Genomic DNA, 18,853 nt, shown 5'->3' with positions numbered 1-18,853 from the left:
TTGCATATATTCTTTATTTGTAGTTCTAATGTATGTGTGGTGCGGTATATCGAATTTTAATTGTTTGAACCTGACTGTAAAGCATACTTAGCTTATGTGTACAAGCTATTGAAACAAACTCATCTATTAGAGATGTCAATATCCATTATGCATCGAGTTATAGTCATCCAGTGTTTCGCAATGTATGTGATTGATTGGTGCCCACACTGCCAAAATTGTGTCAGCTAGTGGGCACTTCTCTGCATGTCTTTCAACGCCTCCCATTAATATTTGGCTGCTTTCAAATCCAAACATATTGCTGTAATTCACCAACTGATATACCCACATGCTCCTGTATTTCTTGGAAAGACTTAATTTTGCCGTCAGGATTAAATTCCTGTATAATGACTTACCCTACAGCTGACCGTATAGCATAATGAGCAATGTAGCCTGTTGACTTATCAAAATTCCGTAGGTTCTCCAACTGATCCATGGTGTACTACTTATTGTCTTCTTAAACACCCTTTTCCAGGCATTCACTTATATTCTATGGCTGTTTTTTGGCTCATGTGTGGTAACTCGTCCAGAGCAACAGTTCACTCCTTGGAGAGATGCATGAGGTGTTGTGCTACAACACAACAAAACAACATGTCCGTAATTGAAAAAGATAAGACATTACTAAACAAAAGGCTTTTTTTTACTTTAGTTTTTTTTTTTTAGAAAGTTGGAAATTCATTACTTTTTGACAGCTAGCACAATAGTAGAAAGCAATTTGTACTGCATGATCTGTTATGTAGGTCTGTTTCAAAGGATCCAAAGCTCCCTTGATTTTTTTTTTTGCCCGGGTCTAATAGGATTGTAACTCATTGTTGAACTTTGGTGTATGAAGCGCTTCAATGTGGCATAAGTTCATCTTTTGATATTTTTAATTGCCAGCACCTCATCAGTGGGTCAAGCTTTGAAACTCTTGATTAATGAATTAAAGAGTTTTTCATTTTTAAAAATCTCATCTGGTGCTACCCAGAAAATAAGGCTTTGCAGCCATCGAGAAGAGCAGCCTTGGAAATAAGTTAAGTTTTATAATGTTTATCCTAACAAGCCAAGTGATTTCTGATGCAATCTCCTCAGACAAGAGAAGACTTATTGAAGTAACATTGGAAGTTGTCTCTCTAAAGATGATCTTTGAAATTTGTAATGTACACTCACAGGTGTCTGCTCTTGCCTTGTGCCCTTGGAACGTATTCTGATTATTTGAGATATACAAGCAATATTGAGTCCAGTGGGATTTGAAGTATTTAATTAAAAACTCTAAATTTATTTGGAAAATATCACTCTCCCATGCTATTATTGGTAACAATGTGTTTGGGTGTTTGTCATAAAGCAAAAAACAGCATCCATATGTAAGGTTCTGCCTACTTGTCCATTTATTACTGGGCATTTAATCAAGAGGAGCACTCTAACCCCCTCGCCAGAGGTTCAGCCTGTAAAGCAAACGCCATTTACAATCAGGGTCATCCCGCCCGAATACCCTTGTATAAGAGAGGTTTCTTAGGGATGTTTATTAACTTAGATAATTTGTTTGGCACAATAAACTGACCATAAGAATTCTTTTGAAATTCAGAGTTAAAATTAAATTTAGTAAGGACCTGTTTAATACATTTCCATAGGTAAGAGACCCTCATGTGATTCTGAAATAGGTGGGTCTCCCTTCTTTTTTAGAGACTGAGTTCCAAAGATAGCCACCAATCCAGGCATCATAGGAGTTTTCATCCTAAATTTTGCTAGCAAGAGTTCTAGGATAATTGCACTGTTGATCTTGGGCAATGTGGACCATTTTGTGGTGTTGATGTTTCTATGTTGGAGAGGATTGCTGATTCTACGCTTAATAACCCAAGTTTGGACTCTCAGGAGGTGACTCCGGATCTAGACAGGAGAGAGAGGCGTGGGGTGGGCGTAAGTTTGAAGGATATCACAATCTCTACCGGAAGAGATACAGGTAGCTGAGTTATAAATATTGTGGGACATGATGACCTTTGGGCAAGGGAGACCGGGAAGAGAGAAGAGTTAGCACCGTGGGGTTGGGTAGCGGGTGTTTTGAGTGCCGCAAAAAGTAATCCAAAACTTCCAATGTTGCAGAGGTAGCCGTTTGGGTAAAATTATTTCTTGGAATATGGCGAGCCTGGGACAGTCACATTCTAAATTAACATTTTCAATTCCTTTTAGTCCATTGATAGTAGTTAGCCCTGTTCAATGTGACAGGGGGGCCGTATTCAATCTTTCTGTTGGTAAATGTCTATATCCCCCCGGAGGTCTAATGATTCCTTAGCTCAATTTATACTTTCCTTTGTACATAACATTAGTGTCTCGGAAGACTGCCTTTTGATTATTTTTGTGTGGGACTTTAATGCTAAAGTGTCGAATTCTGCCTGTATGACCTGTGGAAATTCCGAGCTGGATGAGGTATGGAGTATCCTTGAGGCTATTTTTCCCAAAAAGGTTAGATCAGGCAGGCGAGCGTAAGATTTTTTGGAAAGTCTGAGATCTAATGAACTCATTGCTCTAAATGGCAAGTTGCCAGGGGATTTTCAAGCCTCTTTCACTTTTTATTCCTCTAGAGGGCAATCATTAATTGATTACACAGTGGTATCTTATCAAGCGTTTGGAGTTTGCACTCAATTTGAGGTAAGGAGGACAGATTTAAGTGATCATAGCATTCTTTTGGTGGTCATTGGTTTAGAGTTCAACGCCTGGAACTCCAGGAAAGGTACCGTAGTTTTTAACAAAACAAATGGGCGCACCTTTTGTTCAAGTAATAATATAATGACTTTTCCCTCTTATATTAAAATAGCGAGTTTAACCCTTTTTATACCTCATCAGATAATCCTACCCCGGTTTGAAAAGTAGCTGTCCCTTTTTCATACTTTTTGGGAGTAAAGATAGAAGTATTAGAACCAAGTCTCCAGTGAATATCTCTTGGGTTTTGAAAAAGGTGGACTGTGATATGAACTCCGTGGTAAGGAAACAATTTAAGCTGCAGACAGTATCGAGGTAAAGGGAAATTAACTAGTTGAAGCATGGAAGAACTAGATTGAAGACGTCAGAATGTAGGAAAGAGGAGGATCAGAAATTGATTAATTTGAGAGAAGCTGCCTATTCTTTTGCATAGATATTGGACTTTTATAGCCCAATATTGTGACTAGAGTTAAGGCTGAGGCCATTTCTGTATCCGATGAAGAGTGGACCCAGTATGTTTCACAACTATATGCATCTAATTCTAGCTGCAGAGTCCAGTTGGAGCTTAATTTTGAAGCAGACTCCATTGGGCTGCCCTCTTGTGAGGAGATGGAGGGTTTTATTAAGGGTGCAAGGTCCTCGGGGGGGCGATGGACCCTTATGAATTTCCAATATCCCCTATTAAATCAGAAGTTTCTGCATGGGCTCTTTTTTGTGCCCTTTGTTCCAATACTGTTATCTCACTGAGGTCTTAACGTCCTGGAAGGGAAATGTTGTAGTTCCCTTATATAAAAAAGGTCACAAAACCTCTTTTTCCAGTTATAGGCAGATCTCCTTGTTGGATGTGATCAGGAAATTGTTTGTCAAAAATATTCTTCTTCATCATCCGGAATGGGCGTTTGGTAATAATATTATTCCTGTTGAGCAGGCTGGTTTCCGTAAGAACTGTGGAACCCTAGTTATTACGGATCTCCAAACGCTGATTGAAAAGTACCCTGTGGTTGTGTCCCTGCCACTATACTCTGCCTTTATTGATGTCTCCATAGCATTCGAAAGGGTCGACCATGGGGCACTGTGGAGGAAACTATCTGCATTGGGGATACCTGCTCACCTCCTAATACTAATTATTGCCCTGTTCTCTTCCACTTGAACTCCGGTCCTGATGGGAGGTATACCGAGTTTGTCTTGTAAAGCGAAAACCCATAACGGCTTGAAGCAAGGGTGCTCACTTGCGCACCTTTCTTTTCTCTCTCTACACCCATGACTTACCATGTAGAGTTGGACGATGAAAGGGATACCGCCAGAATTGGGATTGATGAATGTTGGTTGACTACACTGTGCTGATGACGTTTTCATATAGGATTTAACCCCATACGAGTACAGAGGCACCACTCTGTACTGGGAAATTACGCAGATGAACACTTCCTATAAATAAATATTTCTTGAAGCAAGGTTTTGGTTTTTAGGTCTTGAGGGCGTAGATTTAGAAAAGAACTTTATTGGTTTTTGGGAATAAGTTGGAAGTGCTGACACTTTACCCATATCTTGGTAAAATTGTCTCAAGTAATTGCCTAAATAAAGATCATATTAGTCTGTGTAGAAGAAAGGTATTGTCCCAAGCCTCCGCCATTCACAGACTGCAGGTGCTGAGGACAAAGGCAATTTGCCCATGTTCTTACAGTCTATAAGATTAAAATACCGCCCTCACTGAGTAATGCTTTTGAAGTAATGGAGGAGTGGTACTGGTCCTTTTTCGAGAAGGTTGAAGGGTGTATCTGGTGCCAAATCTGTAATTTGAACCATCTGGCTGCTCCTTTTGCCCTCCGCCATAAATTTGGACTTCTTTCTACAGTTGTGTTTTCTATGGCAGCTGTCCTGAGGTGGGGGAACAATTTAATGAGTAGTTATCCGGGTTCTATCTGTGCTGCACTAAAACATGAAATATTTTATAGCTTGAAGGGAAGAAGTGCCCTTTTCTCCAATTAATTGAAAGCTTTCGATATGTTTGGAATTGGTCAGAATGAGGTGCCACCTCTCCCCAAACTTCTCTTAAACTTGATTGAAAATGTATTTATCAAGTGAGTTGGAAAAGGGATATTCTGCTTTGTGCTCAGTATGCACGGAATGAAATCGTAGTAGAGAGCAGCATTTGTAAAAAAACTTCAACCATATGTTTTATGGAACCTTCCACATGTTGTGAGTAGAATAATTTTATTACTAAGGTTGAATTTACTTCCTCTACCAGCTGCTACTGGATCTTGGAAAGCATAACCAGGGATGAGCGGCTTTGTGATCTTTGTTTAAACTATGTCCAAGATCTAAATCAAATGATATTTGTATGTCCCTTCCTACTCTCATTGCGTCGTCAATTGTTAAGACGAATGTTTATAAAGTATAATATAACCTCAGCAGTGGAAGCTAGTCCATGCCTTTTTGCCCTCTAACTGAAACAGTCTGCACACAAATCTTTACATTTTTAAGCACTTTTAAAATATTTCTTAAGTGTGGTTATATATTGTAATTTTTGTATTAATTGTTTTTAGTGTTGTATTTGTTTGAGGGTAGCATAGGCTCTTAGCAATTTCTCCTCGAAACAGTACTTCATACGTTATGTATTAAATGGAATGTTCAATAGGTACGAGGAGTGTTGGGTGTACTATTGCTTTTTTGCATGTTCTTTCTTTCTTCGATTTTGTAGTATTTTAAAAGTTTTACTGTACTTTAAAGATTGTGTCCTTTAATAGAAGTACTGTATTAGCATTGCATTGTAATCCAAAATGAATTCTTTTTTCATTCGTGTAGTACTTTATCTGCCTATTTGAAACTATTTTTGTACAATAGTAAGGCTGCATAGTTCTTTGTACTGTTTAAGTATTGCACTGTAATGCCTAATTAAATCTCTTTTGCATTTGCACCTTACTTGAATGTGGGCCTTTGCAGTAGAGCATGGTACCAAGATTGAATGGCACCCTCTGTATATTACATATTTGTGTATATTTTTATTGTTTGTGTTTTTGTATTGGTCTCTGCACAGTTTTGTTTGTATTTATATGGCCCTCTTTGGAGTGCTAAATTATAATAAACTTGAGCTAGCAAATTTTACATTTGTTTAGGAGCTAAGGCCTAAGTGTAGGACACATATAACTCCAATGTCCCACACTGCCCTTTTACTGGGGCCCCTAATGGGACTCACTAAGGCTTGCTGCCGAAGGCAAAGTTACCCAGACTGTTTTGTTAATTGCATTATCCAGACCTGAGGCTCAAATTCATAGTAAAGTAGCAATATTCTAAAAACAACCTGAGTCTGCAAAATTGTTCTCTGATATCACTGCAGATGGATAAGAGAGACCCTGAAGGGATGATCTTACCACACCCCAGATTTTATAACTCCCCCCCCCCCCCCCCTTAACAGTCAAAATGTGACAGATTTACAAGAAGTGAGTTGCCACAAGGCAGGGTTCATGGTATTTAAAGTAGATCATGTAGAAATGTAACATTAACATGTCCTAGCAGTAATTAGGACCCAAAATCAAGTTTTACTTTGGCAGGATTAACTGTCTTATGTAGAAAAACAGTAAAATCCTAATGATGGTTCTCCGCATGACGTCTAGCTATAAAAATAATTAATCTGTTTTTAATATTTCCTAAAGCTCCCATTCATGGGTAAAATTAATTTTTGTAATAATTAGTAAGGAAAAGTAACTTTTTGAAAGTTACCTTTTTCCTGCCTGAACTCCTAGAAGACAATTTGAATTAATTCTCCAACTTCCCCCAGCCTGTACTAAGCCTGAATAAGGTGTGCATTACCTCCTGGGCATACACAACAGGTCACTCTGAATAACAGGCTGACCTGACTGGGCTCAGCAGAAGGGTGGGAGTGTGAGCATCCTTTTTGACATTACTTTGTCAAAGCCTGCTTGACAGTTCTGCTGAACTACATATAACACTTGAAAGGGAGGAAACAGAATGCGAAGACAATTTTTGTGAATCCCTGTCCGGTTGCTGAAGAATACTGCTTTTGTCCCACCAAACGTCTTTCTCTGGGTTTGGGTGCAGTGGCTGCCTTAAACTGGTTTTAGTGTTTGATGTGGGAGAACACTATGATTACTAAAGTACACTCCCCCTACACACACCCAACACTCCGAGCCCAAGCTTATTGTGGCCTAAGATTTTCCAGATCCTAAAAATGCCAAAAATGAGTAGGGTTAGCTCTGAGAACTTTTACCCTGTTGTATAGGGCATGCTCATTAGTCAATCCCTGTCCAGAAAACCTCCTAGAGCTGCAGAAGATCAGAAGAGGACTGGACGTACTGTCTGGGTCCTGAGAGGAGCCCTGAAGGACTGGACCTGCTCCCTCGTGTACCCAGGACAAGGAAGTTGACTCCTTGGGTCCTAAGGGTACCCTTCTCTTCAAGCTACAGGGATAGAGCCAGCTACAAGAGGCCTTTTCCTAGTAGTATCTGGCTAACCAGTAGTATCTAGCCCTAGACTGGACCCTGCTGCTGAACTCTGCATAACACCCAGTGAGTCTTCCAAGTTCCTCCATTGAGACCCTCGGGGTGGCTTTGTTTGTGTACTTCTGAGGTGGATTGCGACAAAAAGGACCAAGTCAGAGGATGAAATCTTTGTATCCGACCCGCACTTCATCACGGTCAGCCTAAAATTGCACCAAATGGTCAGTTTTTAATAGTCCGTTTGATCCTTGTCCATCGGACCACCTATTGAGTATACAGTAGATTTCTTCCAATTTATTTTCTGTCTTATCTGTATGATTGAGGCAGCTGGATCACTGTGGTAAACCAAGATATCAAAATAGAGTAAGACCATGTTCAGTTGCTCTACCGACGCTTGTGCTCTGTCACCCTTTGTTTTAGTTCAATGTCCCTGGCAAACTAAAGTAAGAGATAGTTGGCATCCATGTCCTGCCATCAGCTCGATGTCTGATAATTACACATGTCTTAGTTCTGTTCCTTGCAATAGGTTTTATGTTCAGTTGTATTAAACTTTGATCTAAATTGCTTGCTCCTCGGTGCCTGAAATATAAGCTTCCGACCAGTTGGCCAGATGCTTTTTCGGAGTTCACCGATGCTGCTGTGTGAGTGTTGGTCTCTGTGAGTTTCATATAGTCCATGCTGCAGACTCCCAATGCAGCATACCTTCCAGACGAGCATGAATGCTGACTGATCTGCGTTTTTCTGTCATGTGATGTTTTTGTTGCTTTGTTGACTGACCCTATTGAGGAACATAAAATTAATGTTAACCAATTATGGAGTCCTGTTTGCGTTACCCTCACACAAGAAAGGTTTTACCAGTAATATTATCATGGCTGTTTGTAGGCATAGTTTGCATGTATGTATTGGTATGTATAGAGCTCAAACCTAGTTGGGGAACAACAGAGTGCTCTACATAATTACATTTTTCAATCTCATTTCTCATATTTACATTTCATGTATTTACATTGCTTGGAGGCAGAACAATTCAGAATCACAAGATTGTTCTGTTAGGTGCAGAGGCTGGGTTTGAAATCTGGATCGCCAGGCTAAAACTCAACAGCCTAACCATGAGGTGACCTCTCATCTCTGCCGCAGTAATCCTTTAGTATCTGCCTCTTTATCCAACTTTAACACTGTTGAACTAAAATGGCAGTGTACTCATGACAAATATGTGAGAGAGCATCTCCCACAAACATTACTTCCATATAGTACTACAGCATTCAGAAGCTTTCTTTTGATCCTATTTTCTCTCTGTCGTATGAACAACTCTGCCCATAGCTGCTAGGTTGAAGCCCTAAATGTTGTCCCCATCATGGTGAGTGGTATGAATCTGTTCTCCTTAAACATGTCAGTTTGGCAAGATAGAGCGTGTGTTCTGTTGCCGCCAGAAAAAGAAGAGGCGAGGTGGCTGAAGCCATTCATGAACTGCTGCATTAAGGGAGAATATCTGAGCATTCCAGTTCTACATGTGTCATGTTTCCCTTGCCTCTACAAGGGATTGTGGCATGGCTGTGATTAGCCATTACCGTAGATCTTTCTTTTGTACCGTCCTTATATCAATTGAATTCCTTCCCCGTCAACACCCCACCCTCCCAAAACTCAATCCCAAATCCAATAATTACATATCCACGAAACACTGCACAATCCTGCAGCATTCATGAAAAAATTACATCCTCCAGATGGAGTGCATACAAATGGGTCAGACGTTTTTTTGTCTCCAGGCTGGTTGCCCAGCTGATGTTGCATATTGACTGGTGCTGTAAAAGATTTGCAGATACAGTGTGAGAGAAGTTTTGTTCACCATTCAAATATCCTTCCTTAAAGAATAGGATGGCTAGTGCACTTGCCCGTTCCACCTCTTATGAACTCCTTGTTTTATAGGGGTAAAAAGTATCTCATGTAAAAGAAGAAAAAACTGTTTGCCCCAGGTTTCATTGAGGTATGCTCTCCTCCTTTAGTCCCTAAGTAATTTAGACCCTTCATGTTTCAGATTACCATTCTCACTTTGTTCCCCACTAATGCAAGAATGACTACGCCCTTTGTTCCGTACTGCACAAATACCTCTGCTCTGCCTCGAAATATTTCACGGTGCACGTCCCAGGGATGTGGAATTCCTATAGCCCGACGCCCGGGACATATTGTTTGGGGTCAAGGGCAACAAGTTTTCATGTGGATTTTGTCCTTGGGACAAGTAGGCCCAAACGCCTGCAGCACAAACCCTTTGGCTGCCAGATTACAGTACCACATTATGGATCAGGGAAGGGCACTGCCTGCAGTTAAGGTAATATTTGTGTCCATGTGTTAATGCTGTTCACACTTGTATTTATGGTTCATAATTCAAAGCCTTTATTATTAGGGTGCATTCTCCAAGTAAATGTTGTAAGCTCTGACTGCTTCCAGTATAAAAAGGCGCACACACATTTTCAATGTTTAGCAATATGAGGCTATATATAATGCTCCCAGAATGCTCTCTGATTTGATGCAAGTATTTGCAGAAGCTTGAAAGCAACATTGATGATTCTTTGCTTTCAGAAATAAAATGTTAATAAAAAAAATGCAAAAACATTTCGCTAAACTACTGTAAAGTTTTAGGTACCATTTCTCCGCAACATCATTTAGTAAAATGTGTTGGTGTATACTAGTATTTTCCAAAAATATTCATAATGTAAAATCAGTGTAACCAGTTTTAATAAGATTATGGAAAACCTAAAAATAAACAAGCATTGGTAAAGCCAGTAGGCCTGAAATTGTTGGTCTGCATTTTGGTTTTGCCAATGTGTGACTTGTTTTGGCATGGCTTTTGTAAAACCTTATTGGTGTGGGAGCAGCTGGGCCCTCACCATTATAACAAACATTGGCAAATGCAAAAATAGTTTTTGTACTCAAAAAGCACACATTGACGCAGTAGTTCTTGGCACTGAACAATAAGACTGTGTCGATATGCACCTTGTGAAAGAACAGAACCGGTCACTCGCAATGAAGCTAGCCAAAAAGACAAAGAATTTTAATAAACACAAAAGATCATGTTTAACACCAGACCTAAATAAAGTCTCAAAAAAGTGCAGCCATGTCCTTGCATTAAGTGAAGATATACGGCTTTCGTGAATTCACAAGACTTTACAGAAGTAGGCCAATAAATAGTCCTCCTAGAAAATATTTGTGAACTGCTTTTTAGCATAAGCAAATATGCAGGTGTAGATTTGCTTGTGAAAATCTGAGTGTTTGCAGTTCTTTTTACCTCCAACCCCTTTTTTTCCCCAATCCTGGAAGAAGTTTTAGGTCTGCCATTGTCTGGAGTAAATTTCCAACCTTTCTCCATATGGGAAAAGATTATAGAAGAGTTGGTGAATACCTTTAAAACATGCAAGTTAGTAGGTTTGCACTGACTCAAAAGGGCATTCCATCCCTGAACTATTGCTTACCATTACTTTCAGCCCCAGTATGTAGATCTGCGGAAACGTCGCAACATAAGGGAATTGCTAGTATTCAAACCCTACTTTGGAAGGAGCCCTTGCATAATCAGAGAGTCTATTTTATAACTCCTATGAGATTGCTGCTATAATTTGTCACCGAATTACATGGGGGCACAAAAGGGACAAGCGGATTTTGTTACTGGACAAGTAGATTTATGAAGCATCCTGCCCCATGGACAAGTACATATTTTATTAAATTCCACACCCCTGACGTCCAGGGAAAATGAACTACTCTATGTTGATTCAAGGCATAGATGATCCCATGCACAGCTATACGTTTTGATCTTCCATAACAATCGCATGCCAGACTATATTGATGATCAGATTTATTTTAGAACTTTTGTGCCTAATGTGCAAAAAACAGCCTAATATAGGTATACTACTAGTCCAGCTACCTTTCAGGAGCTAAAGGATTTCGTCCAATGCAATTATGTGTAAGTATTTAATGGCCAGTTTTGTGACACTGATTACCAGACAAATGTAAATCATTTGCATAAGTATTTTAGTACAGGGAATTTCAAATGATTGTAAGTAGTAGAATGTGGTAGTTCAAGATGTTTAGTATATAGCAATGCGCAATATGCATATCACCAGTAAAACTAAGAAATGTGCAGACGTAATCTAAGGTTTATTTTGTTAGGGAGTAGCTGTACTTACCACAACAATCAACACCTGCTTTTCACTTATTTTCCTACCAGTCGCCCAAAATGTATTGATGAAGTAGCTTTCCAGGAAGAAGTTGTTGCCGTGCTGAAGAAATCATTGCAGGGGGCAGATGTGAGTATACCTGTCAACAGAGCATGTTCTGTTTTAGGATTTAATTTTGGGGCACACATAGTTATGGCTTTCAAACAGTTTTGCAGCACACCTTTATGAAAACCGCATAAGGCAAATTAGCATGCATGTACCTCAAGTTGTTTCTTATAAATTTCAGTGTAATTTTTAAGTTGTTTGTGCGGTTTACAGTTTAGTCGTTACTTGATCTGTTGCTTCCCACATAGGAATGCACTCTAGATTTACCCCTACGTGCATACGTATTCAAAATCTTTTATATGCCCTATATTGTTTATATCGGCTACAAAAAAACGTTATAGGAAAAGTCACTGTGGCTCTTTACAGTCCGCAGAAGTTACATGCCCCTCTTAATTATTAATTGCTGATTATCCTTGGTCTCTCCATCCCCTTCTAATGGATTGAAATGGTGCTTTGCATCAAACTAACAACAATGGGAGGTTAACCGTAATACGTTTAAACCTATGTAGAATAGGGTGGTGAGAATAATTAATTTCTTTGTGAACAATATGACTTTATTGAAACATTAAGTAGGGTTTCTTTACCAAGATCCTTCTCCCGATGGTTCCACAGAAAGTAACATGAGATCTGTGGGTAGAAATACAAAGATATGCAGGAAGTGCATAAATGGAAATTACATTTCTAATAAGTATCAATGGTGATGTTCGTTTTACTTCTAAAAGAGTATTCAATCGTACATTCTATTATTTCTTCATTATATCAATAAAATAAGATTGTTTGCAGCCTGTCTCACATAAAGTCATTGAACAATTTTACAGTTTGCCAGTCATTAATACCCCCAAACATATGAGTGTTAGTGTTTAGTGCAATAAGCAAGGCCAACCCTTCCTCCTAACCTTTAATTTAAGAATGCAACAATTCCACCATGTACTTCCTGCATTCATAAGTGCAATACACAAGTTTAAAACTACACCAATCTGGAAGAATTTTACCGTTACCAAAGAAATTCCACTGACCAAATTTGTCTCTGGTTGTACATGAAAATGGGCAACTCAACATGTCAAAGAATTGATTCTGTTGTGCTTGATGATAATTGGAAATATATTGATATTAAAAAAAGTATTTTGCAACTTTGTAGAGTTTTAGCCAGGTTATTACTGTCCTTGCCATCTTAATTTTCTTTACAAATGCTAAATTTCGGAAGTTATTTTACTGTGAAAATATGTTCAAATGATACACTTTCTGAACACCATAATGGAAACCATGGTTACACTGGCATTTTTTTCCTGTGAACTTTTTTTAAAAATTGCATTTTGTATGAAAAGTAACTCATTCAGAGGTGTAGGAACTTGCTGATTATGGTATACAGTGAATGCCTCTATAATTTAACGCTGAACATGCAGTGTTGTGTCTCACTGCTTTGGAGAAACACAAAATGTGCTGAGATGGATAGGAATTGGAATTTATATTGTGTCTGAAACTCTATGCTCCTAAAAATGTGTCATTTGCAAAACAATGCTATAACTGAGCAAGATATTTTAATAACAGGATCTAGTGTGCTCAGTTACGTTTGTTTCAAGGTGAGGTGGGGGCGAGTGGTGGTCAATGCTGAAAGGCATTGTTGAAACAGCAAAGTCTTCAAATCCTACAGGATGTGGTGAAAGGAAGGGAAGAATCTTCTGGTGGTATACTTTCCTGGCTTGTTTCCCCCCCCCCCCCCCCCCCCCATCCCCCCCCATAACCGGTAAAGGCTGTTGCCAAGTCTTTCATTGAAGGCATTTTGGATTTCCATTGAAGTGGTGCTCCGATGCAGTGTATTCTTTGACCTCTATATGTCACACGATTAGGACAAGATAGACTGGGTTTCATTACTTGTGGCCTTTGATGAAGTAACTTTAAAATTTGATTTTGGCGGAGAGTGGGGTGAAATGATCTTTCTATGGATGTGTGTCAGTTGATACCTTGATTGTTATGAGTCTTGAATGAAGTTTTTGTCACTTTGAATGTTATCAGATAGTGCACTATAATGTAATGATGGGGAGAAGCCATCTTGTTTCATGTTAGATAGCCAAAACGAGATTCTGTTTTAGTTAGAGCGTCTGTAAAGGAGAATAGTCTTATTTGTTTTTTACCTTGTTGAAGGTACATGACAGACCCTTAGAATAGCATGAGGCAAATATGAGGTGGTATATAGCAGAGAAAAAGCAGTTGTCAGGAAGGGTAAACACTGGGTGACTGTCATTAAGATGCTCATGTGGAAGTACATGGCGTTGAATAGGACATTGTGGGTCCATTGTGTCAAAAGATACAGTACGTCCAGTAGGGCAGATGGGCGTGGATCCTCTTAGTTATGTATAGTGGTCAGCTCCATAGAGGCTTTTTTTGTGTTGCCCGGGTGGATGCAAGATTGGTACCACGTGTAATATTGACATGTGAGTGTGGGATGCAATTGAAATTCTGATGGTTATTTATATGCTTTTGCTGGTGATGGAATGGTATTTGTTTGACAGCTTATCAAGACTAAGGTGAGGTATGGGCATTTTTCTTTGTACTAAGGATGTGGTTGAGGTGGAGAAATTACCTGCCAAACGAGGCGCTTACCATGTGGAATTAAGGTGGAGACCCTTTTCAGGTAAAGATTTGGAACCTGATTACGATCTTGGCGGTTGGGAAACTGTCACAAATGTGATGGTTATCCCGTCCACTGTATTGCAAGTTCCATAGGATATAATGGAACTTGCAAAACGGCGAACGGGCTATCCATCACTTTTGTGACGGAGTATCACATCTGCCATGATCCTAATCGGGCCATTAGTAGTTTTCACCGTAGGAGGTAGCTTTGAAGGTAGATTATTGGAAAAACTCCTCAAATATGAGTGGGGTAAAGGTGTGTGAAATGGGTATGTTATGTGGAAAGTGGTGACCTGGAAGGTTGGTAGTCGAGTAGATATTAGGTCTGATTTGATTTTGGAGCCACTGATGGCAGTGAATTTCTGTCTTTGGTGTATAATTAATGAATGGGTAAGTGTTTATGCGGTCTTTTGAGGTTTGGAAGAGTCCTGTACTTGTTCTCTGGAATCCAGAGAGAGTTTGTGGATAGTAATTGTCCTTTGCTATTTTGATTGTGTGCCTCACTAATAACTTTTAAAGAGATTAGATGTTTTGAGGATTTTCTTGCTTTAGTACTTTAAGTGTGCAGAGATGAGATTTTTTTCTTCATGGTGACTTTACACTATATTCAATGCGTGAACACAATTCTGTGGTTTGACATGCCCTACAATTCATCTGAGCTTTAAGTAGCATGCTTGTTGTTGTTTTTTTGCATTAGACCACCTCCTAAGATGAGTACATAGGGTTTTAATGGACACTTGCTAAATAGACTTATCATTACATGGGGCCTCAACATACCTTTCTTACATATGGGTACCAATATAGATCCTGTACAGGTCGGCGGTAGAATGCCAGTTTAACATACTGTAAAGCGAGTTGGTTTAAGTCCCCTTTCCTTGTTTGCAGTTTGCATGCATCCACATGCAGTGACAGCATGGCCATTTTCTCCTGCCCATTAGCTTTTTGTAGCAAATATTCTGGTCTGTCGTGCCCCTTCTCCCCCCCCCTTGAATCTGGGTTGCTAGTAGTTTCTTACACATGGTAAGTAACTTGGATCATTGTATTTGATCACTGTTGAATGTGCTAATATCTATTAATTTAAATTTAGCAGTTCTGATATTTCATCTTGTATTGCCATTCCAACACACATACTTCAAATATAATTTTAGTTTAGTTTAAAAGAATATATATATTATAACTGGTTGATTGGTGCTCATTTTTGTGTAGTGCGTTTTATCAGTACCACTGCAAGATACCTTGTGTTAATAGTAGTATATTGTTGATTGTTTTTCAAGGATCTGATGGGTTATCGCTAAATGTCCTAGCTATCCCTTTCTCGTCTTTTAATTATCCCAAGATTCTCTATATTTTTCATTTTGCCGTTTCAGAAGAACTGTTGCAGGGTACCATCTAAGTTTATAGCATACTTTTTATACAATTATTCACAATCTCAGTTTCCTCCGCGCACTTATGGTGTATTCAGAGCAAATTTCTATGCTCTCTTCAATGAATGGCTTGGAGTGTTTCCTCTATAACTGGAGAGCAGCGTCTCCAGCTAGCACTTTGTGGAAGGATGCGGTTTTGATTATGTTGTTGACAATTTGTACCCCAACAGCCAGTTGTCCAACTTTAAGAGGATCCATTTTACCTGTGAATTGCAGAATATGTTTGACAGCATAATTACAATAAATAATTTTGAAAAAGATACCGGGACGATGGATATTATAAATTATGAATCTTAGCCCAGTATGACCTGTCTCTTGAATGCTTGGTTATTATCTTCCCAAGTCACACATTCTTACCGCTAGCTTATCATGAAGTTTGCCAGCTGGGGATAAAATAATTTCCCAGCAGCATTCTGCTGAGCTGATGATATATGGTGGTGTTTATGAAAAGGATATGTTTGAGACTGCACTGGTAGTTTGTTTTTAACAGGCTAAAGGACCTAATTTGCAAAGGTTGGTTTTTTGTGTATTCATTGCCATCTGAGAGTCTTATATGATGGGAACCTGACTAAAATTAAGTAGAGCAAAAACTGAATGAAAGGGTGGTTGAGAATGGCCGAGATTCGCAAGTCTACCTAAAGAGTCGTGAGTTAGCGACAATTTACACTTTTCAAATCTGACTTATATTAGGACATCCATAGCCTAGCATTTGCTTAAAAAACCAGACGGCTCACACTGAAACATAGCAATAAAGCAAGGATTCCAATCCATTATTAATATTCCTTAAATATCATCTCTTACACAAAAACATATAAGAAGGTGGGATAAACTGAAATCCAAAGATTATGAAGATATTTACCCCTTAGCAAAATGTTTTTCTGAAATTTCACCCGGATAATCTAGGCCATAGATGTTTTACATTCAGGCACTGCTTGGATGATCTGTCACGTTCGAGAAACGTAGAGCCCAATATTGCCCCACAAGGAGATTAATCGGTCACATATTCTCTTGAGCTGTAGACACCAGGCTCTTATGTTTACAAAAGTAAGGGGAGCAGTATCTTTGTACAAAAGAGGAACTGCACTTACATCTAATGAATGTAATTATTTGTGACATGTATCAATATGAGAATTTGTGTGCATTCATAGGGTGGCATGGTATTGAACAACGGGACTCCGAAAACATGTCCAAAGAAACAACAGCTCCATTTCACTTTGGTCGTTTATAGAGGACAATCGGATAAGGTGGTTTATTCTGGTAGAAAAGCAGGGTTGGGTGATGACAGACTTGTCATAACTTTAATAAAGTGCAACATAGTCATTCATTTGAAGGCATCCATGAGAAATGAACCAAAAGACACATTGAGCAAGAGTGTTTGCATAATTGTGACAAAAAAGTAACCAAGGCTAATTGAGACCTCAAGAAGTGAGGGTGATAAAGAAGATCACATCACAGAATGGGGGCAAACAGTTGCTTGCCAGGGAATGTGACAGAGAAATCTTCAGATTTTCCTAGAACTGTCCAGAGGAGTCAAGAAAAGTGGTCTCCAACTTAAGCTGGTCCATTGGTTCTATGTGGCAAACCCTTCAGTGATTTGATGGGTGCAATTAAACATTAGGTAAACATATGACCATTTAATCTGGATCTGTGACAACCCAGGTCTTGATAAAAATGCGCTTTTGAACCCATGTATGGTAGTTTGACAGAGGATATCAAATTGCCATCAGTTTTCAAACCTGTTCTTTTCATATTATTCTCCAGACTTATGGTTTCTATTTTTAATTTTTTTATTTTATTTTGATGTGATACAATTTGTGCATTAACGGTCCCTTTAAGTCTGAAAAGGCTTACTAACTACTGTGTAACATGTATGAGAGAATCAGAGGAACATTACGGAAAGGAAATGATCACTGCAAGTTAGTTTCCTTTATTCCAAGCTTATGACTTATTTGTATTAACATTGTGGGAAATTAACAATTGGGGAAAAAAATTCTAGGAAACTGGTGAAAATCTAATCTTTTTTTCATGTAAGATTTATCGACTTTAAATGACTAAAATTTGATATCTGTATACATTTATAGATTTCATCAGTTGTACAAAATCTGCAAATATATATTTGCTGTGTTTTGTTGCAGACATTTCGTTAAGTGTTCCAAAAGAGCATACAAGTAACTGGTTATTCGTGCGACTATTGTCTTTGGAGTGGTTGAGTGATTATGCCGATGACCGGGTAGGGCATTGTTCCCTATCCCTATACGTAAGGCACCGGGAGCAACGTGTGTTTTGAAACAAATTCCCACCTATTTCCTGAACAATTATTGAAGTGTTTGTATACTGCTGCACATCACCTTCTGATCCTTTCACATATCCATGGGATTGAATACATTTCCCGTACTCCTATTCACACGTAATAGCTTATGGAGTCTAACAGTGGATTGTTATGAATGTGTTACCCATGTTATTTATTCACAAATTGCCGCATGCTTGAAGTTCAATTAAATCAAATTCTGAGCTGGCTTATTTTCAGGTGTAATCCAAAGTGATCCAATGCTGACTTTGCCCTCCAGCTAAGGTTGAAAGGCATGACACAGCTGGGGGTCCACCTGTGTGTTTCGGTCACTTGAAAACTTCTCTTGTGATTATGCATGCAATTGCAGTTACCTGGACTCAGAGAGGTGACAATTTTGGCAGCTTGTATAAATAGGTTCATGCATATTTTTGTTTCCTAACTTTGTAGTCTTGGCAAAATATGGATGAGTTGTTCTTCTGTTTGCAGTCTGTTGTAGATAATGTTCCGTTGTCCGCACCACCCTATTATCAGTTCACAGCCGGACTGGAGTCACTGAAACAAGGACAGCATTGGGGTGCTCTTCCTCAATAGCAGCATTGGCTTGAGGCTGAACGAGAGCTCAAAGGTGCATAGAGCTCTGAGAATTCTTACTTTCAGTGAGGCAGGTGGCCTTAAATTCCAAGACCTGTCAAAGATTTTGTAAGCCTGGCTGTGTTACTTCCAGCACTAATATTGATCGTACTGTTGGGCTGTGATTGTTTCGGTAACATAAGCTGTCCTTCAATAAGCATAATACATGTTGCATGCATGTGTCTATTTCGGCTATATCTGCCTGCCTGCCTCAATTTGCTTAAGGTGAACAATGGATGTTTTCCTGTTTTTGGAATGCACAAAAGTACTTTTATTTAGTGTATCTGTGTTGGATAGTTCCAGTTATATATTAAATGTAATTGTCTATTGTTTAGTTGAGGGCCTGATTGATGCCTTTTACAAGTTTTTCATTTTTAACATTTTTGACTGCAGTGTAGTAGATCTTGTTGTGGCCTTTAGAGTGTATTTTGTCCTATTTGATTATTG

General features: G+C 39.0%; 1 protein-coding gene across 1 annotated transcript in view; it reads left to right on the top strand.

The window, feature by feature from the left end:
• The window catches only part of RFC4 (replication factor C subunit 4), a 146,337-nt gene that overhangs the window by 37,709 nt on the left and 89,775 nt on the right, over window positions 1–18,853 (top strand). Inside the window, exon 3 of the mRNA XM_085635344.1 lies at window positions 11,377–11,455. Coding sequence (XP_085491470.1) covers window positions 11,377–11,455 — 79 coding nt within the window. The remainder of the gene's footprint in view (window positions 1–11,376; window positions 11,456–18,853) is intronic.

This window comes from Triturus cristatus, chromosome 11 (genome assembly GCF_964204655.1).
Source record: "Triturus cristatus chromosome 11, aTriCri1.1, whole genome shotgun sequence".
Taxonomy (NCBI): domain Eukaryota; kingdom Metazoa; phylum Chordata; class Amphibia; order Caudata; family Salamandridae; genus Triturus; species Triturus cristatus.
The sequence above is the reverse complement of the archived record's forward strand: the minus strand, read 5'-3'. Positions and strand labels throughout refer to the sequence as shown.